General features: G+C 38.2%; 1 protein-coding gene across 3 annotated transcripts; it reads right to left on the bottom strand.

Moving 5' to 3' along the window:
* Positions 1–569: 569 nt before the first annotated feature.
* SPRYD7 (SPRY domain containing 7) lies at positions 570–18,753 on the bottom strand. 3 transcript variants are annotated; one of them, XR_006338817.1, is made up of 6 exons: positions 18,404–18,753; positions 13,162–13,278; positions 10,547–10,713; positions 6,366–6,468; positions 2,345–3,080; positions 570–978 (listed from the first exon to the last, which is right to left on the bottom strand). XR_006338817.1 is itself a non-coding variant. In XM_043891670.1 (5 exons), exons 1-5 carry the CDS (start codon positions 18,507–18,509, stop codon positions 2,983–2,985), a joined length of 591 nt encoding a protein of 196 aa, XP_043747605.1. In that variant the 5' UTR covers positions 18,510–18,753; the 3' UTR covers positions 570–2,982. The 3 variants fall into 3 exon arrangements, 2 of the variants coding, with proteins under 2 accessions (XP_043747605.1, XP_043747606.1); XM_043891670.1 differs by having other exon boundaries at positions 570–3,080; XM_043891671.1 differs by lacking the exon at positions 18,404–18,753 and adding an exon at positions 16,193–16,339 and having other exon boundaries at positions 570–3,080.
* Positions 18,754–22,012: the final 3,259 nt, after the last annotated feature.

The following is a 22,012-nucleotide window of genomic DNA, read 5'->3' on the forward strand; positions in this document are numbered from 1 at the left end:
AACATGCAGCTAAAAGAAAAAATAAAGATGTGAGCAACACTATCATACACGTTTCTGTTTTTGTTAATGATTTTTAAAAGCCTTAAATTATATTTTGTATCATTCTTAAATGATAATAGCTTGTAATCCAAGTGGAAAATATATTCAAATAATCTTAATCAGTGAGCTGACAGCAGTTAAAAGCCAGTATCTTTTTCTGGTTTTTAATAATGTAAACTTATTATTTATGATATTTTCATTGTTTCACATATCTGCCATTGCAAGTCCCTTGCAATGTTTAAATCACTGAAAGAATAACATGGATAATAAGTCACTGACTAATTTTCAATGTGAGTATAAAAAGCTACATCAGTGTGAACAAGTGGATTTCTGTGAAAAACAGAATCAAGACAATGGACAGTCTCTTCAGCCAGGAACAAATGCAGGTTTTTGTGTGTTAAAATACAAGGATGTTTTATGTCCCATCTATGTCTATATTTAGCTATCACTGAATACTTATGCTATAAGTATATACCATACTAATGTTCTATTGTCTTCAAGAAAGGCTTTAATTTTCTTCTAGCTGAATGTAGGTTTTTAAAGCGACTTTATTTTTTGGAACAGTTTAGATTCACAGAAAAATTGAGACAGTAGAACAGAGTTCCCATATGTTCCCTCTTCCAATTTCCCCCGTTAATAACGTCTTACATTTTTATGGTTCATCTATTACAAGTAATAAACATATTGATACATTATTAACTAAAGTCCATGATGTATTTAGATTTCCTTAGTTTTTACCTAATATCCTTTTCTGTTCCTGGTTCGCACATTACATTGACTTGTTATGTTTCCTTAGGCTCCCTGGGGTGTGAGTGTCTCTGATTTTCCTTGTTTTTGATGACCATGACACTTCAGAGTACTGCTCAAGTATTTTGTAGGACGCCCCTTTATGAATCTGATGTTTTTCTCAAGGTAAGACTGAGGTTATAGGTAATTTTCCTAGGAGAAATTAGATAGCTAGAGATTAAAAGCACATCTAAACTTCATTGAACTGTTGTCATGGACATAACTCATATACCAATTTTAGTACCGTACCTATTCAGTATGATTAGAGGTAGCAAAGACAGTCTTGAGAAAAGAACATGATCATTAAAAAAAAAAGGTTAGCTCTAAAAAAATAATTTGGAGGTAGGTAATATTATAAAGAACACAAGCAGTAGTTATATTAAATCTCTTTCTGAAATAACCATGTTCTTTACTAATTAAAATTACAAGGTCAGAAAGGCAAAAATATATAAAGTTAGTTCAATTCTGTGTCTCTACAGAGTTAAATTTGGGATTTATGTAAATATGTTACTCAAATATATCTATGTTTTAAAAACAATTGTTATATTTTTATCAAATAAACAATAAATAAATATTGTGCAGGATTCTCTTGTCTATGTGTCAACAATAGTCTTAAATCCTTAGAAAATTTATAGTAAGCAATCATTCTCAAAGAATTCTCTCCTGAGCAGTGGTTTTCAATCTTTAGCGTGGATCAGAATCATCTCAAGGGCTTGTTCCAACAGATTCCTGGGTGCGTCCCCAGCAGTTTCTGATTCCATGGGTTTGGGGTGGGGCCTGAATGTCCACGTCTAACAAGTTGTCAGGTAAGGCTGATGCTGCTGGTCTAAGGGCCACACTATGAAAATCACTGAGCGCAGTCAACAAGGACACTGCGTTCATTACATGTGGATGATGATGAGGGTGTTTTGCATGTGTAATCTTAACCAGTTACAGAATCTTACCAACAAGGTATGACTATCCCTTTTATAAATGGGGAACCTGCATCCAGAAAAACTGAGGAAATTGCCTGAGGGGATAATGGGATCAGGTGGCAAAACTACAATTCAGATCTCCTTTGATTCTTAAGCCATGTTTTTCTGGTACGACATACTCCTCCCATGTTGACAAATGATCGAAATGCATGCATCCTTGGCCTGGCCTATCTGGAAAGGAGACTGTCCCAAAGATATGGACAGTGATTTGTTCAGCTTTGTAGGGTAGTATTTAAAGGATAGCAATTCTTCCTGAAAACTAAGCAAAGGCTCAGTCAGGGTCATGGAGAGGATTCACTTATTTCTAACTTCTGAAATAATCAAGGGCAAAGTGAATTTACAGTATAATTAAACAAAACAGGAAGAACATGTATTTAATATAGTACTGAATAGTCCTTAATTACTATTATTTTATTCCTTACAGAAAAATGCACATTTAAATTAAAATCCTTAAAAGAATAATCTCATTTCCATTTAAACTGAAGGCATCATACTATTCTAAATGTCTGCTGTGTACACTATGTCACCAGTCAACCACTACTTACACAGGTATTGAAGTAACACAGCATGATGGTCTTCAACAAAATGCTCCAATAATTACTATCACATTTATCTCCTTTCACAAAGAAAATTAAAAACAACAGCATACAAACAAAACAAGCAGTTAACATTTTTAAAGTGGTACATTTTATGGTAACTAAATTGCCAAAACTGAAGTTGCCAATAATATAAATTTGTTACTTTGTTATACTCTATATAAAAAAAGACACTGAGACACAAAATTATTGGACTGCAGACTTAAAACAGTTAATGAGGTCTAAACATCAGAATGACCAAAAAACCCACCCGACTCTGTCTCTATCAATACAAATATTTTACATTAAGAAAGACTCCCTTTTAAATATCTATATACATATTTCCATTTAATACTGTTAATTAAACCCACAGTTATATTTATTTAAATAAGAGTTAAATAAACCGCCCCAAATGCTGATTTCATATCACAAAACCTAAGTATTTTAAATCACAACTTCAGGGTGGTATAGTGTATTCACTGGTTCCTTAGACAATACTAACAAGCATATTTTTAAGAATATATTTTCATCTATACGTCAGGTAAAGCTTTATTAAATGGTAAACACTTTCAACAGTGCAGAAATACAAGTTTCAAAACCAAATACATTCAGAAGATCTGCTGTTCAAATAATATCTTTTCAAAACCAGGTGGAGGAGTATGATAAAATTCACTGAACTGGCAATCCAAAATTGCACTGTCATCAACTAGACAGAAAAAGAAAGAAAATAAATTAGAAGCAAACACCTTAAATTGAATGAGTACATACTTATAAACTGTTTCCACAATTAATTAATAAAATTAATTCGCAAGAAGAAGAAACACATCTGTTATCCAGGTTACAAAACATGATCCTATTGGGTAAAAACAGCCACAGTGAAGAATAAAATCTGTCAAGAACACTGAACGGAAATTCATCAAAATATTATGATTATTTCTAGATGATGTAAATACACGTAATTTGAATTTTTCCTTATTTACCTACCTGTATTTCCTCAATTTTATACATTAAGAAAAACTACTTCTTAAAAAATATTTTATTAAAAAAGGATAGATTCACAAAGAGTAGCAAAAACAATACAGAAGGTCCTGGGTAATCTTCGTCCAGCTTCCCCCAGTGCTAACATCTCACACCACTACAGTACAATGTCCAAACCAGGAAACTAACACTGATACAATACTGTTAATTAGCCTGCAGGCCTTATTCAGCTTCTACATGTTTTTTTTTTTTTAAACAGTATTTATCCAAGAGAAATGAATGCATATATCCACACAAAGACCTGCACATCAATGTTCACAGCAGCTTTATTTGTAATGGCCCAAAACTGGAGACAACCTACATATCCAATAACAGGTGAAGGTAAAAATCAATTGTGATATATCCACACAATGAACTATACTACTTGGTAACAAAAATGAATGAATTCCTGATACATGTTACAACATGGATGAGTCTTAACTACAGTGAGTAAAAGCAGCCAGATTAAAAAAATACAAATTGTATGCTTCTATTTATACAATACTCTAAAAACCTAAGATAATCTGTAGTGACAGAAAGCAGATAGTGGCTACAAGGGGGGGTGGGGTGGGGAGAGGTGAGCAGAATGCATGGCAAGGCGGCAGGAGGAAACTTAGCGGTGACAAATATGTTCATTATCTTGACTATAGCGATGATGTGAGTTTCACTTTATAGCTATTTGTTAAGTTGCATATATATGTTTAATGCACTTTACTAAATAGTTTATATTTCATTATCAATGCAGGAAAAAAGTTAAGCACTGGATGAGACATTCATGAAATCACTAGTGATTTTTTAACAGAGGTGGTTTCAGTGAAGCAGTGGTAAAGGCAGCCACAGTAGTTGAAGATACAATATAAACAGAGACAGAAGCTATTTTACAGGAAACGCAGCCATATAGAGAAGGGTAAACCCAGGCCTGGTGAGGGGTACAAGTTTAAGGGAGGGTATTTTGGAATAAGAATGATTTAGAATGTTTACAGGCATTGAAGAATGAGGTTGATGACATGACATACAGATGAAATAACTGACAATAAAGTCCCAGAATTGGGAAGTTTGAAATCTAGACTGAGGTTTTGGAACATGAAGGGCACCACTTCCTCTAAGATGGGATGGGAAGGAGACAAGATTGGAAGAGAAAACCGTTAGGAGGTGGGGGAGGGAAGCTGGAGTTCACCATGATGGACTGTTTCTCTATCAAGAGGAAGATGGATCTACAGAGAATGAACAGGGAATTCAAGATTGATGAGTCTGGAAAGTGTAGAGATGAAAAAAACACAGAGAACTTAGATGAAGCTGGAAGTCCTAACTTTGAACAACACTCTTCTTCACTGTTACTCAGTTTTGTCTCTCCACCGGTTGAACATAAGAACTGACAGTATGAACAACTGGAAAGAATTAGGATTGGGGACAGGATAGAAGGCAAAGGGTAAGGGAATTTGAATTTTATTTTTATCTTTGATAGTATCTGGCTAGTCAAATATTTGATTTAATTGGACTGATTTATCAATATCAATTTATAAAATATATTACTACATAAACTTCACTGCATTAAAAATACTGCCAAATCAATGAACAATTAGAATAAAAATCTCGTTTGCTATCTTCATTTGTGTAACTCAGTCTAAAATTTTACTGATATTTATTTCATTTCTCAGACTAAACTATTTCAAATATTAAGCTATATTTCCATTTATTTAAGTAAACAAAGACATTACTTTTAGGGTTACCAAATACTACAAGCAAACTAACTTGTATCAAGTTTAAAAATACACCTTTCATGCAAAGATATTCAAAGACAAAGAAGGTAGAAGCACTGAAAAGTAGTATTTAGGGAAAAAGAAAATAAATGAAAACTTTAAAGCACAGGCTTTGGTTATTATATCAAATTATTAAATATTTTATATTGGCTACTGTATACTTTTCTGCCATCCTGAACAAAGTCTGTTACTTTTCTGGTAAGTTACTATAAAAAAGTTAACAATTAGTTTTTGCTATGGTTTAAATCCTTAATTATTTAAAGTAATTAAATGAGAAAATGTTTTGCGATCCACTAATACCACAGGTAGAAAAATCATACACTTGTTGATTTAAAGTTGATAACATAAAGTGATAAAGGCACTGTACTTATGTATGTTTCCTATAAAGAGAGACACCTTATTTTTTAGGGATACATATAAAATATTTTAGAATAAAATGGTATAATGTCTGGCATTTGCCTCAAAACAATATAAGGAGGGGAGGTGAAGAACAGAGGGCTGTAGTGAGGAGATGAAACCTGTCTGGCTATTAGCTGATGATTGTTTGAAGTTAAGTAATGGGTACATGAGGGTTCATTATTCTATTCTGGTTACTTCCACACATTTGGAATTTTCTGTAATAAAATAAAAGTAACTGAGGGGTACAGAGTCATCTCTAAGTAACCCAGCTCTTGGAGGTATACTTGTACAGAAACTATACTTACACATACATGGCTATCAAAAGTGAAACAATCAATATGAAACCATTCTAAGTCATAATTTTTCTCAGAAGAGTTTTAACATTTAGGTGATTTTGTAAAGGTAACCAATGCTCAATCTACATGGAATTCCCATCCCTACTTTCAAAATATTCTTTACAATTACATTTTCTGTTCATCTAACCCTTTCTAACAACTGGCAGGAACACCTTTTTGTAAATTCTGTAAAGTTTTTAAAACTTTCTGGAATATAGACTACATGATCTAAAAGGGAATATGACTATTGCATATTTAAGAATAATCATTGTATTTAGCAAGTTTATTTTTTAAATACAAAGGAAATAAAAACTTTCCTTAGTCCTGCAAAGAAGGATTGTGATAACCTACTGAGTATACTCCATATACAAAGGTTCTTATTAATTTGTCTAGCCTTCTGAATGATAGTTACAAAGTTAATGAAAATGTCAAGCAAAAGTTAACATACATTTAATAATGTTTAAAAATATTTTTGCTTACCATAAACAACTGGATACACTGTCCCTCGTATACCTGATGCTGGACAATGCATGTTTTTTCCATTCAAATATACATTTAATTCTACATGGTCATATGTAATACCCTAGGAAGCAAAGTAAATATTAAAAAGAGGGAAAATATATATGTTCCATAAAAACCTGAACAGTCAGAAAGCACTAACTGGGGAGCATGGAAACAAAAAACTAAGCAAAAGATCATAACAGATTTTTTCTATTTGAATTGAGCTTAAAAAAAGTAGTAGTGATTATGTGGGGGAAGGGGAAAGGTAAAATCCCATGAGTCCACATTTGAGGGGTAAAACTAAATCCTAGTATTCTATTCAGATAATCTGGGTTTTATGTTTTTAATACTAAGATGATATAAGTACTATATACTGTAAACAGAGAGACCTTTTGTACTCACATAGAAAACACTGCTTTATGTAGAATTTGATAACAAAGGGGGAAAACAGTGAAATTTTCACCATTAGGGATTATTACTCATCATTGTTTTCAGTTGTGGTGAACTGTCTTTATACAATTTATTTTCAAAAAGAAATAATATATTTCTCTATCTCTTTACCTTGGTTTCATATATGTGAATGTATTACTAAGGTAAGGTGGGTATTTACAACTGCATATAACTGGTAATTAGTATCAAGGGGAAAATAGAAAAACAACAGCTCAAAAGACTTTAAGAAGACAGCAAAATAAAAATATATTACTTTGTATATTATTAGTGGCACAAAATTATAATTATTATTATTGACATTCTGGAAAACAATCTGTATTATGTACCAAACACTAGACACTTCATATTTACTCATTTAATCCTAGGTATTTTTATTATCTCCATTTTACAGATGAGGCAGCTAAAGCAGAGAGGTTAAAAACTTATTTAAGGTTGCACAGTTAGGAAGTGGCAGAGCTGGAGTTTAAACTGATGCAGTATGGCTTTGGAAAACATATTCTTAATTGCTACACAATTCAAAGCTTGTAAGGACTTTTACACTTTTAAAACTCTCTTTAAAACTTTGTACGGTATTTACTAGCTGAAGACGGAAAGCTTTCCTTTGAAGAATGACAGCAGAGACCTCTCAATAGAGAAATTATCATAGATCAAGAAGCAACCACTTGAAGGATTTCTGACTGTGGATAAATTATATAAACCTAAAAGCTTTTATAGGTAGAAAAAGACCTTACAGATGATCTAGTCTGAAATCCTTCACGTTCCAGTTAAGACAGCAAAGGCCGAGATAAGTCAACATGTTAAGTGCTATAAAAGATTCTCCTCAAATCTTAGCAAAGCCACGGTTAGACTAAACACTGAGAAAGACAAACAAAACTGCTTTTGCTTTATTTCAGTTTACGTATTTAAATATAATATAAATATAATAATAAAGTGATCGCCAGGATTCGCTTTTTAGTGAAGAAATCTGTTTTCATTTAAAAAACACGATTACATAAAAAGCAGCATGTAACCCTCTTTACAGGATTACTGGAGACCCAGCAGTTCAGGCTAACAGGTTATGATCTGGGCGCCCTCCCAACCTGGTGGCAGCATAACCTACTGCAAGTTCTCAACCCCACCCTCCAGTGAGGGAGTGGGTGAGTGAGTGGGTGAGACTCTCTGCAATCCCATGGACTATACAGTCCATGGAATTCTCCAGGCAGAATACTGGAGTGGGTAGCCTTTCCCTTCTCCAGGGGACAATACCAAATACCCAGTATCAAAGATCCCCTGGAGAAGGAGATTGCAACGTGCTCCAGTATTCTTGCCTGGAAAATCCCATGGACCGAGGAGCCTGGCAGGCTACAGTCCATGGGGTTGCAAAGAGTCAGACACAACTTAGCGACTAGACAACAAAAATACCAAAGAAAGAAGTGAGGAAGGATGTGAGAAACCACACCGCAGGATCTTAGTTCTGTGACCAGGGCTGAACCAGTGCCCTCTGCAGTGGAAGCATGGAGTTCTAACCACTGGACTGCCAGGGAATTCCCTTAATCTGTCCTTTTATCTGTTCTAGATACTAGGTTTGATTCTCTCATAATGATACCAAAAACCTGATATGTGCTAAGGATTTATCAATAATTATTTGCAGGTTTGGTGAACAGACTCTGAAATTAGACTGTAATCCTGGGGTCACTCTGAATAAGAAATTACTTAACTTCTGGTCTGTAAAATGGTAATAATAATATGACCTATTTCAGCTTCTCTGAAATTAAACTGAAAACGGCAATTTTAAAATGTAATCTGTACTTTTCAAAACTATATACAAAAGGAACAAATAAGCGTAAGCTGCCTCAGGTGTGCCTGCTTGGTGCTGCAGTAGGCCCTGCTGATTCCGTATGGTTATTACATAAACATAATCATTTGGTTGGATGTTGAAAGCTTATTTTTCTTGATTTTTTTCCTCAGAGAATGGTATATGACTGAAATTCTACACATATAAGAATGTTTTTACTGTCTTATAATTCACGCCAGTTTTCCTATGCTATTGTCAGCAATTTGGTGAAATTTGTTTGCAAGTGTTTGAACTAGGAAGATATAGCTATTAGCGTGGGATAACGCTTTACTTTTCAGGATTCTGCTCATATTTCATCTTTTTTGAGCTCTCCTTTTATCAGAATGGGCATAAAAACTCAAAGTCTAATTTAGTAATGCTGGCAGACTAAAAATGACATTCTTAAATCTGTCAATATGAAGTACCAATCATCTTAAGGAATGAGATAGGAGGGAAAGAATAACACACAGTACAAGTTCAGTACATCAACAAAGAAAAACTTCTGTTACTGATTATCCTTTCTTCTTCTTTTTTTGGTCTCACCGTGAGGTACATGGGATCTTAGTTCCCTGACCAAGGATGGAACCCGTGCCCTCTGCAGTGGAAGCACGGAGTCCTAACCACCGGGGAGTTTCCCTGATTATCCTTTATGTTTGAATTTCATTTTTTAGAATAAGCAGGCTGACAGCATCAACTTGACTTCAAGATTTTCTTTCATGAAATAACCCCTTGGATAGGGTGTTCCACATTACGGGCATCTGGCAATGATCTATAAACAGAACCAACTATTTAAAAGGAAGAACGAGGAAAAGCAGACTTTAAAAATGGTTTATGCCTTTGGTTTTCTTGTTTTCTTTAGTTAATTTGGGGAAAAAAAACACTTTCAATAATTTACCTATTTAAAAACTGTTCTTCACAATTTTTTTTTAAACTGAAGAGAAGAAAAATCAGACCATACTCAAAAGCTTTCATTTCCTCATCATTTTTCACCTTCTCCCAAATAGTGTATACTTCTTTAATTCAGTAACCTGGATTTACCTCATCTGTTATCCAATTATTAGAAACTCTCATTCTTTAGATTCCTTTCAACTTGGTACAAGAGCCAGGAACCCAAGACTGTGTATAACGACACTCTTGCTAAAGGAGACCCAAGAACTCTACTCTCAACAGCTAATGGCCTGAATTCAATGTATAAGGTTCTTGGAAAACACTGTGAGAAGTATCTGAAAAAGACAGAAAGGGATCTCTGGATTACATTTTCAATAGGATGACTTTGGCAAAGACTTGAATATATCTAATTGGAAATAAAAACTGAGAAGCCTTCATAATATGTAACTCCTTCTATCCCCTGCTTTCCCCAAAAAAACTTTTCCACAATCAAGCCTTAGGATTTTGAGTCAGTTCTTGAAAGAGTTCTGAAAGTGAAGGAAGTTTAACCAGGCTAAGTTTAAGGAGGACCAACACTGCTGATAAAAATGCTGTAATTCTTTAATAGAAGTTCGTAACAAATTAAGTAATAAATGGGAGATCGCCAGCTGCAAAAATACCTAATCTTTTCTAACGTAAGGGTCAGTGTTCTTTTAAAATTGTGGGCCAAGGTTTCTTTTATGTGAGAGTGGCAGGAGATGTTGACTAGTAGCCAACCAGTCATAAACTCTCCTAAATGGAAATAAGGACTCATGGTGATTTTCCTGGCCAGTGCAGCTCTAGAAAGAAGGCATTTAGGTAAGACAGCAGCACAACATCAAGGGCTCTCTTTGGAAAATGAACGACCTCATCAGATCCAATCCCGGTGCTCTGGAATTTGGACCACAAGCTCCCAGGCAAAACTAGAAATACTAAAAGCGGTTCAAGTTGAATAATTCACAGTGGAAAACAAGTCCACAAGGACACTCACCACCACGTCTCCCTCCTGTGGAAGGCTGTTTGCCGGCAGCCTGTTTTTCTCCTCGTTGTTGTGGTATAGGGCTCCATCATTTCTCATCACCAGACTGTGTACATCTCGGCCAAGGGGGATCTGATTCAAGTTAACTTTCTGAGTTGCAACGCCAATACCCCAGATTCCTAAAAAATATAATAATTTAAATGTTCCCCAAATCTGAAGAATACAAATATGAAAGGAGTTGTTTTAAAAGAGAGTGTAAATTGTTCATAAAGAAAGTGGCATATTATCACTAAATTATTTTTTGTTAATCTTAAAAGAAATTTTTTTTAAAGTAGTTCGCAAATGATGTACTACATCTCTGCAGATGTAGTACAGCTTGGGAGATAAGAGTGGCCCTGGGTTTGTACTGCCTGGTTTAAATCCTGCCTGTGCTGTCATCTTGGGCAAGTTACATAACCTCTGTTCCTCACCTGTGAACTATGGAGTCTAGCAGTATTCGCCTCTTAAAGTTAGCAGAAGATACAGCAAGATCATCCAAGTAAAACAATTGGAACATTGTATTTTTTTTTAATGGATAAGTAAAGCACAGAGGAGGTATTTTTTAAGAGATGCTAGATGTTGTCATTACTATTATTATTATTCCCCGAAAAGATTACTAAAAAGCCACACATTGAATTTAAATAGCCTGGGGTTCTATTTCAAGCACCACCTCTGAGAAGCAGGAAATTACTTCTTTAGTTTTTGCATCTGCAATATGTGACCAATAACGTATGACCTGATCAATACTATGGAGAGGAGAAAATTAATGATAAAATGTAAAATCATTTTCTTATCTAATACCTTAAGTCCATGAGTTTAAAACCTTTTGGTGTAAGCTGACTTTTAAAGAGACCAGCTCTCTTCTTTATCAGTCTAACAGAATATGTAGAGCTCCTGATAATATCTCAAACTGTTTCCTTCTCAGTTTTTATCAAAATCAGGGGAAATTCTAAAGAATGCTTGAAGACCATGTTGTCAATCAATATTTCCTGGATTGAGTCAGGCCATCAGAAAGCTGCATGTCTGGACTTCACTGTCTTGGCTTCCTAAATAATTTGATTATATAATTTATCCTCCAAGGTGAGACAATAGTGACAGCAGGGGATGATACTAATTTCATGTGACAACAGTTCTAGACAGGGTTACAGAGTCCCCTTCTCCTAAGGAACTGTGCACTGTGATACCCTTTGGCACACTGCCTGACGCTTTCATTGAAGGATCATTGCTACAAACTCCAACAATACACTTATTCTAGAAATATCTTTGAGGATAGCATCCTTTACAGAAAATCCACCAAAAAATCTGTATTACATTTAAGACTCAAGGAAATATTCATTTCTCTTGAGAAAAGGTATGTTATACTTGAGAAAATTATAATAACCAGAGACATTTTGCAGCCAGTGAGTTAACTTACAAAAGAATGGAATAGAGGACAGATTTATATTTATTTTACTCACTTAAGAAAAATCAGTATTTAAAACAATTTAAAAAACAAGTCCCAGAGGGATATTTTATGTCTTTCATGTAACAGCAGAATTAATTTACTCCTCTCTAGTTTCCCTGTTCTGCACCTATATTACTCACGCCATAATTTACTACAAGTTTCTTTCTAAGAAAGTCTTAAAAAAATCTCCCCTTGTTCAAAACTGCCACAAGTTAACTAATAGTAACTATTATACTACTCATGTAGAACTGCCATACAAGAAACTTCATAATTTAAAAAATTTTTTTAAAATTTTAATTGAAGCATAGTTCATTTACAGTATTGTGTTCGTTTCAGGTGTACGTATTCAAAAAATTTTAGAGACTTTAGCCTTTACCAAAATTCTAAATCTGCCAATCGCTTCAGAAGACACTGTATCAGGGAATCTTAACAAGAGTTAAGAGAAAAGCTCAGGATCATAAGATTAATTTTATCCTAAGATAAAAAAGCAAGAGACTACACCTTACACACGTGACCAAATGAAATGGTTCATCTGCTGCTGCTAAGTCACTTCAGTCGTGTCCGACTCTGTGCGACCCCACAGACGGACCCCACAGACGGCAGCCCACCAGGCTCCACCATCCCTGGGATTCTCCAGGCAAGAACACTGGAGTGGGTTGCCATTGACTCCTCCAATGCATGAAAGTGAAAGTGAAGTCACTCAGTCGTGTCTGACTCTTCGAGATTCCATGGACTGCAGCCTACCAGGCTCCTCCGTCCATGGGATTTTCCAGGCAAGAGTACTGGAGTGGGTTGCCATTTCCTTCTCCGGGTTCATCTGGCTCCTGCTAATCATTAACCATATTAGTAACAAGGCTTGTGTGTTTAACGGAACCAGTACATCCTGTTGTTAAAACACTTTCATATATACAGCTCCTGTGAAGCGGGAAGGGTGGCTCCTGTAATCCATTTTATAGATGAGAAAACTGAACTTAATATAACTAAATTAACGAATGAAACCAGGATCTCACAAGAAGATGTGAGTGAAAAAGGTCTTTAAGTAAGAGTTCAGTGTTTTTTTTTAATTACCTCATTAATCTTTTCCATATATTGAAGATTCCTCCTCACATTCAGGGTATTAACAGTCAAGTACCATTATACCAACCTGTGGACTGGATTTTGAATTCGAAGTAGCTTTTGTTTTGATGTAAAGGTGCACTGGCTAAACAACCTCCTGTTCCACATATTCGTCTTCCATTTTTTACAATGACGACGTCAGTTCCTAAACAAAAAATACAGACACTGTGTAAAGTTTTGTGTTCTCTTACCCAACAATCAAGGTTAATTTTTAAAAAATATTTATTGATTTATTGTTTACTTATTTGGCTATGTTGAGTCTTGACTTGGTTGTGGCACAACGGATCTTCACTGCGTCACATGGGATCTTTCACTGCAGCCCACAGACTTAGCTGCTCCAAGGCATGTGGGATCTTAGCTCCCTGACCAGGGACGGAACCTGTGTCCCCTGCATTGCCGGGTGGGCTGCGAACCCCTGGACTACTAAGGAAGTCCCTCAAGGTTAATTTCTATTTCACTTTAAACTCTTAGTCTCCAAAAAATAGGGAGACTATATATACTTCGAAATATGAAATAATGATAAATTATTTAAAATATTTAATTCACTTTTTTCTGGGAGAACATTTATATTTAATATTAATTTGTGGCTAGATATTTTAATTAGACAGTTTCAAATGAACAGTAATTTTGAATTATACTGAATTTTTTTTATATACATACTGAATATTTTAAACACTTTTAAGGTAGAAGTAGACTTTCTTTTTGTTTTTGGCTGTGCTGTGTGGCTTGTGGGATCTTGGTTCCCTGAACCCTGGGTCCACCTCAGTGAAAGCCCACAATCCTAACCACTAGGCCACCAGGGAATTCCCTGAAGTAGACTTTCTTCCATTTTAGCCAGTGAATCAATTTGATGACTTCATAAATCTCGATTTAATAAAAACATAAACACTTAAAAGAAGCTGGGAAATTAGTACAATTTTCAGTTCAATCCAAACAAAACAACCTGGTAAAAGCTGAATGATGTATGTACAAGGTCTTAGGCAAGTGCACTGGTCAAGTAAGAACTGGAGAGTAATGAACCGTGGAAAGGGACATACATCTACGTTCTTGAAGTAGCGGACATGGAAAAATGCCAATTTTAGGATCTTAAAGATATCTGTAAGATAGCTGCTGTTAATCACATTGGAAAGATGTAAACAAGGTTTCAACATCATTAAATTCATTTTATTCTCATGGAAAATCGTGGTTTAGTTCAAATAACATTTGATATATGAGAGTGAGAAAAACAATCTCTTGATCATGTGACTCCAGTACCAATTCTTTCCCAAACACTGATTTAGGAAAGCATTATCAGAGAACATCAAGAAATTTAACAAAATGCTTATCTGTAAGAAATATCCCATAACTATCCCGTGACAGACTCCCAAGATCTGTAATCAGTGTAACTTCTCTGCTAATAAGTTTACAAACCAAGCAGACCTGGCTATGAGAACTGTACGGAACTCCTCTTTCCAGAGGGGGTAAAATAAAACTAGAAAATAGTAACAAATGTACTAACAGAAAGGCAGGTCTCTCAACTCACTGTTGAATTCATACTTAAACAAAAAATTATTTGGGACAAATACATATGAGAAATACCAAATTCTCAAGACTTTACCACAATTCTAAATGGGCTGATTAAAGACACTCTTATAGAAGGTAAAACTAAGATCCTTCGTATTGCACTATGTGCGTGCTCAGTTCCAGGGACTGCAGCCCACCAAGCTCCTCTGTCCATGTAATTTCCCAGACAAGAATACTGGAATGCGTGGCTATTTCCTCCTCCAGGGGATCTTCCCAACCCAGGGATTGAACCTGCTTGTCCTGTGTTTCCTGCATTGTAAATTACACACTGAGCCATCGGGGAAGCCTACAGGATCCTATTATATGATTATTAAAAATTCATTAGCATTCTTTTTTTTTTAATTACAAAATGCTAAACTGCAAATTCTGGGAACGTGTCTTAACACATAATTTACATCTAGCTGCCTCACAGATCTCCAGCAGTTGCTGGAGAGCAACCAGGGCCCAGCTCCTCCTTAATGGCAAAGACCATGGAGAGCTTGGCATCCAGCAGAAGCTTGACAAATAACTGATACGGAAATGAATGAATATGCTCTGCTAAGTACTTTGTCGTGGACATGGAGCATCTGTTTTCTCTTTCCTAACAAACTTCTCTCTGGAGATCAAAACAGTTCCAAGGAAGCTGACTCAATCTCTGGCTCCAGGGGTACAGCTTTGACCTGGGTTAAGTCAATCAGTGCATTCCACATTTCTTGGCCACAGCGACCAAGTGAAAAACGGTTATGTGACCTAAGCCACTACCATCAGAGAGAGTCTCAGCACTTTTGCAGCGAGAATGAAGGGATCAAGATTCTCTCGCTCTTGCTGGATTCCAACGAGGAAGCCCATAGTACAGGGAGAGGCTGCAAGTTGTCACGGACGCCAGCCTCCAGGAGTAAGCAACAGCTGATGGGGGACACAGACAAAAGGAGCCCAGTCCCTGGCAGCACTGTCTTTTCTGAAGCTAGTGCTGCGTTTTACTTTTTAAATTTACACAAACCAATGAATTTCCTTCATTCTTCAACAATTTTTGAGTTGTAGATTTTACTGCTTGTAACTGAAAGCACCCTAAGTGAAAAAGCATTTCAAGAATTATGAAAATAAATGGTATTTTCTTAAGCCCAGCCATACTCTATGGTTCTTACATGTAACTCTGAGTTGGAGCCAAAGAACCAAATCTGAATATGCATCTTATGATCTTACTTCAAAATCATTTCTTATCTCCAAGGCATTCTGTTAGGTGCTGAGATGTTTTATACAGAAAGATGGATATACTCAGAGAACATTCTAGAGTGTTTGTGAATCATTAAGGAATTATTTCAAGCCTATTCTATTTCTCTTTTTTAAGTATAAGGACATTTGGATGTGTGTGATTTCTACAGTTTTATTATCAAGATTGTTTAGAAAGTCAAGGCAAATTTGAGTACAGTCAGAATATATATAAACATAGCCAAAGAGTATTTTTTAAAAAGCATTAGACAGTTCTAAATGAATAACATCCCTTTCAAGGAAGCTACCTTGGAAGACATTCATTTCTAAAAAGTATTAGTCACTCAGTCGTGTCCAACTCTTTGTAACCCCACAGACTGTAGCCCACAAGGCTCCTCTGTCCGTAGGATTCTCCGGGCAAGAATATTGGAGTGGGCTGCCATTTCCTTCTCCAGGGGATCTTCCTGACCCAGGCATCGAACACGGGTCTCCCACACTGCAGGTAGATTCTTTACCACCCGAGCCACCATGGAAGTTCTATATTTCTAAAAAACCAAATCACAATTAAATATGTTGTGGTAAAAAAGAAGATATTTATAAAAACTACACAACAGAAAATCCCAAGAGGAACTCCAAATCATCTTAGGTGATGTAGCATTACCAATATAAGCGACAACTTTGAAAGAGGCAACACTCATTTGCATATAAAACGTATAGATTAAAAAAAAAAAGGCAATCATATTAACCTTTAACATATCCAAATACATGCATACTCACTCGGTGGGCTTCTCCTATTTCAACTTAAGATCAATTCATGCTTGAAACCTATTCCTAACTTGATAAGCCTCTCCTTTTATATTATTTGTTTTCTAAAATCAGACTTTTCCTGTGATTGAAGAATTTGAAGTTTTTGGAAGACAGGTTAAGAAAAAGTTTCCACGAAGAAAGAAAATCAGGGGATGATATTACTCTACTGAAAGATGCGGGGCAGCTTTGGAAAAAGGAGAACATAGTGGAACAAGTACCAGTAACCAGCTCTTCATGGAGAAGAGACCAGAGAAAACAAATAATTTAAAGAGTAGATTGTAGTAATTCAGGAGTTTGGCAGTAGAGATAGAAAGAACTAAAGCTGATCATAACCTCCAGAAACTATGTGTGGTTTTCCTTTACTATGTTCCTAGCATATAAAACAATGCCTGCCATCTGACAGTCACTCAATAAATATCAGCTGAGTGAATGAATACATGAAATGGAAACATTTCCTGAGGGAAATCACAGAATTTGAACATCTGTCTATAAGTGATGACGAATAAGAAATAATTCAAGGAGATATATGTACACTTACATACATATTACATATTTATGTATTGGGGTTCTATATTACACTTGGGAGATCTAAGAATGAAAAGTAAAAACCCACATACAAAGTGGTAGACAATTATCACATTTGTTATTTAGTACATGCTATAGAAATGTGAAAAAAAGAAAAATACAATGAGCAGTGTTTTCAGAGTATAAAGAATCTGGGCAGGAGAGGGTTTTGCTACAAATATTTAAGAATTCCCTTTGTTATTTCAATGCACTGTCGTTTAGTCAAAAAGGAGATATGGGAAAAACTAAAAGTGCAGAGGTATATTTAGAAGAGAATAATTTGGCAAAAAGACAGTACTCTGAAATAATTACAGTGGGAAACGTCGTTTCCTAGAACCACACTCCAGAAGCATGCAACTACACGGGACAAGTCTAAGAAGGAAATAATAAGGTGGCGAGAGGCTATAGAGGAGAGGAGGAGAATGTTAGAGAAGCTATAGGCTCATTTGAATAGAAAGGAAAAACCGTAGATGGGAAGAAGCAACACGCTATTTCTGCAATAGCCTGACCTGCTAGGAAGAAGCCAGCCAGGTGAAATTACACCACCTCTAAGCATGACTCAGGAGGAGCCGCACAAGGGGAAGTTTCTGTTGAAATGACGTCCTGAGCTAAGCTGTGACTTTAGGCTTTTACAACTTGTCTCGTCTTCAGTTTAGGAGATGAGAGGAAACAACCGATAATTGACGGGCTAATAGAAAGCTGTCAGGGCAGAGGAAGGAGCGAGGACAGCTAAGTGTTCTCAACAAGTGCATATGTGACTGAGGCTCGACGGCGGGATAGGAGCACCAAATAGCCCCCGCGCCCCTCCCTCGCCGGGGACTTCTGACGAGTCTCGGGAGGCGGCGGCCCCGAGGAGATTCCTGTGGGAACGGGAAGGTCCACACGCCTGTATCTCCCCAAGACAGGAGCGGACCGGGCTGCTTGAACACAGAACCAGGCCAAGGTGCGGTCGGCCGGAGTCCGGAGGAGATCCGCGACGCCGACCCGGGTCTTCCGCAGCGTCGCAGGGCGAGGGGCAGGGGACGACGCCCGGAGCCCGGCGGGGCCCGGCCGCGTGCGGGGCTCCTCGAGACGCCCCCGGCTGCCCCCCGACCCGCCGCGCCCGACCCGGGGTGGGCCGTTGGGTCTGGGGAAGGGAGGGCCCTTACCCATGTGCTGCGTGTCCAGCTGCACGGCCGGCATCTCCTTCAGAGGGATGTGGCCCGTCCCGCCATCTCTGCAGCACCGCAGGCAGCAGAACACCGAGGCGGCCATATCTCGGGGACCTCCAGCGCCGCCGCCCCCGCCACCTGCAGCTCCTGGGCTGAGGCGACACCGCCCCCGACCCCTCCGCTCCGCCTCCCGCCCGCGCCGGAGCGCCGGAGTAGGTGCGGCGAGGGTGTGGGGGGTCTGTGCGCAGCGCGGAGGCGGGTACCGCGACGCCCCAGGCCGGGAGGGCGCAGCGCAGGATGAGGAGAAGCCTGTCTGGGCGGAAGATACTGAAGACTGCGGGGCGGGGCGAGCTGGGGGCGGGGCTATGGCGGTGAGGGCGTGGCCAGAGGCGTGGCGTGGCGGCCGGGGGCGGCGCGCGCCTGCGCGTGGGAGGATTTTTCATTTGCAAAGCCCTTCTTGTGTGTCCTGATAACTGAGGGATGCGCGAGCTTGGCCGGTTTCACTGTATGCTCAGGGGTCCTGGGGTGCTGTATCTTTAAAATTGTGCCCCCCCCCCCCACCACTTCAACATTATCTTTAGAGATGAGCTGACAGAGGCAAATATGGCTGGGGAACGGGAGCCGATTTAGAAGAGCCCCAAGCTTGTCCCCGCGCGCCCAGGACGGAGAAAACTATGCCTCCACCCGAGAGCCTCTGACGCGCCCCCCACCCCCACCCTCCTTACCGTGACTGGTTTCTGAAGAGTGTTCTCAAATCCTAGACAGACGCACAGGGCCCAGGATTAATGGCTGTTAATGATTGCATTGTGAATATACATCCTGCGCTCTGAGTCTTCGATCCTGCTGCATTTTAGGTACAGAGATGAGCTTTTCGTGGTGACCTTCGGGTGCCGCGCGGTCGCAGGCGCGCTGGAGGCCACACTGGGAGGGACCCCTTGGGCAGGGTGGGAGGGCGATCCTTGACCTGCCTCTTCCAAGCTCAACCTCCTCGTGGGCATGGAGTTCTGATGAGTGTGATGGGAACCTGGAGGTAGCGGGAAGAATGCGGGGCCTCCGAGGGAAGCATTCCGTTTCTACCGCTTGTTCTTTCCTGTTTCCACACAGGTCTCCTTTGGTGATTACCTGTCATCTTCGTGCTTACGTACATCACCCGCTCCGATCTATTTTCCATCTTCAGACCCCACTTGGTGTCTGGAGATGGTGTGGGACGACTATCTAGAATTAACCTGAAACTAATCTGGCTCAAACCTCTGTTCCCAAATAAGGTTTCCTTCCTGGAGGCTTCCCTAGGCTTCGAGTCCTGGAAACCCCGACGCAGAATGCCCTTTTACAATGTAATGGGTTCCTCTACACAACATTTTGGTGACCTGAGTACAAGTATACTTTATGGAGAAATTTTTCAGGGGCCTGTGTTTCTGATGTTTATACAAATAGTGTTTTCATTATAATACTTATGAAGGGCATTGCAACCCACTCCAGTATTCTTGCCTGGAGAATCCCGTGGACAGAGGAGCCTGGAGGGCCAGAGTCCACACAGTCGCAAAGAGACTGAAGTAACTGAGCACTTTGTACTCTGAGATTTAGTTAGCGTAGGATTAATAATCAAGATGATGATTGAACCCTTCACTGCCTATAAAGTATTTTCTTGGTAATCATTTTACATGTGAAATTTTCTTTTACTGAAAACAATATTCTGAGAAGTGTTAATGTTCTAGTTTTTTCCATTGGGAAGGAGTGGGGAGTTGAAAAGAATGTTGCAGAGACAAAAAATTTTCTGTCTGCGTGTAAGGTAGGCACTCTTTCACATATATATCTAATTGAATTATTGAAACCTTTGAGAGTGAATATTGCCTCTACTTTCCAGATGAAGCAATAGGCTTGGAGGGATTAAATAATTTGGGTAGACACAGATGACTAGGAAATAAACAAGGTGGGATTCAAAGCTCATCAGTCTAACTCCTAACCCTGTATTTGCTCCACCAGATCATGCCACTTCAAATTCTGAAGTTCTGACTCTTGCAATTAAGGCTACAATCCTCTTAAATGTGCTCTCAGTTCAAAAGGCAGATGTGCACTTTATTTTTGTATGTTTCACTAATCTCTGAATTAGCCATAAGCTGCCATAACTCATGTGTTTAGACAATAAAATTAGTTGTTATAAGGTAAAATATTCAGAAATATTATTAAAAAAGTAGTGTGTGCTTTCACGCGTGCTCAGTCATCTCCAACTCGTTGTGATGCTGTGGACTGTAGTCCGCCAGGCTCCCCCGTCCATGGGATTCTTCAGGCAAGAATGCTGGAGTGGGTAGCCATGCCCTCCTCCAGGGGATCTTCCCAGCCCAGGGCATGGAAACCACGTCTCCTGTGTCTCCAGCATTGCAGGCCGATTCTGTACCGCTGAACCACTGGGGAAGCCCTATTAATAGTAGTATATATATTGAATATATAATGAACATTCAGGCCATTCAAGGTAGTCACATCTTCAGTGAAAAGCCAGACTCTTATACAGCTGTGAATCAGCCTTCACTGTAGAGGCAGCATTGAGCTAGTCTTTCCTGGCAAGAAAAGTCATTTGCTGGGGCACTGCCCAGTGTACTTTGCTCCCGTTGCAGCTACTCAAGTGTACTCAGCAGTATGAAGCAAGCAAAACCGGTTAGCTCCCGAGACAGACTTTCCTGTCTTGGCAGATGAATGCCATCCATGAGCTCACAGACCTTATTCCTTCTTATATCTGGGATTCTATTATCCTTTCGTTATTACTTTCAAAGAAATTGGCCTTTCTTTTGGAAAAGCACACTGTTAAAAGATATTTTGACAGTTTTTCACAGCTATCACTTTAAATAACCATCACAAATAAAGTCTACAAAAGGTTTCCCAATAGTTAGTTAGAAGGTCGTTTATCTAAGTCAAAAGCAATAACAGAGAATGACTACTTGAAAAAAAAAACAAAACCAAGCCTGTCTGTTTCAGCGACACATGCCAGGAACTCAAGAAGTGATAGGATGATAATGTAAAGCATGTGTTCCCGAGTTGAGGTCAACATCGTGCTCAGGATTTTCTTTAATGGTTTTCATGTCAGCCAGACATCTCCTGTGAGTCAACTTTACTCCTTATACTGGGTCATACAAAGTGGTTTCTTTCTTAAAAACTCATTTATCAGTGTATTAAGCCACACTTTTTTTTTTCCCCTTGGAGTAATCCAAGCCCCATTGGTGATCTTTTAAAAATCAGAAACACTACAAAAAAAAAAAAAAAACCACCTCAGACTTCTAAAAACTAAAAATGTTTCTGGAGCCTTCATCTATTCATTATTATAATTTTGAGTGATAGTAACTGACATTTATGTGGTGTTTACTATTGCCAGGCAATGTTCTAAGTAAAAGTAAGTAAGTAAAAGTATTTACTTTTAATAAACTAAATTAATTATTGTAATAACCCCATGAGGTCAAACTGTCCTCCAACTTTACAGATGAGGAAGCTGAGGCAAAGAAAAGATAACAAATGTGCCCAGAGTCACATAGTCAATAAGGGAAGTTACATTCAAATCCAGGCAAATCTGGTCTGTGTTCTTAACCACTATGCAAACTGCCTCCCTAGGGTGTCAAA

The sequence above is a fragment of the Cervus elaphus genome, chromosome 30 (assembly GCF_910594005.1).
Source record: "Cervus elaphus chromosome 30, mCerEla1.1, whole genome shotgun sequence".
NCBI classification, from domain to species: Eukaryota; Metazoa; Chordata; class Mammalia; order Artiodactyla; family Cervidae; genus Cervus; species Cervus elaphus.

Coding starts and splice junctions, on each gene's coding strand:
- SPRYD7 (XM_043891670.1), bottom strand. CDS start 18,509: ATGGCCGCCTCGGTGTTCTGCTGCCTGCGGTGCTGCAGAGATGGCGGG. Junction 13,279..18,403: donor GCTGGACACGCAGCACATGG/GTAAGGGCCCTC, acceptor TTTTTTGTTTAG/GAACTGACGTCGTCATTGTA. Junction 3,081..6,365: donor AGTGTATCCAGTTGTTTATG/GTAAGCAAAAAT, acceptor TTTTCTGTCTAG/TTGATGACAGTGCAATTTTG.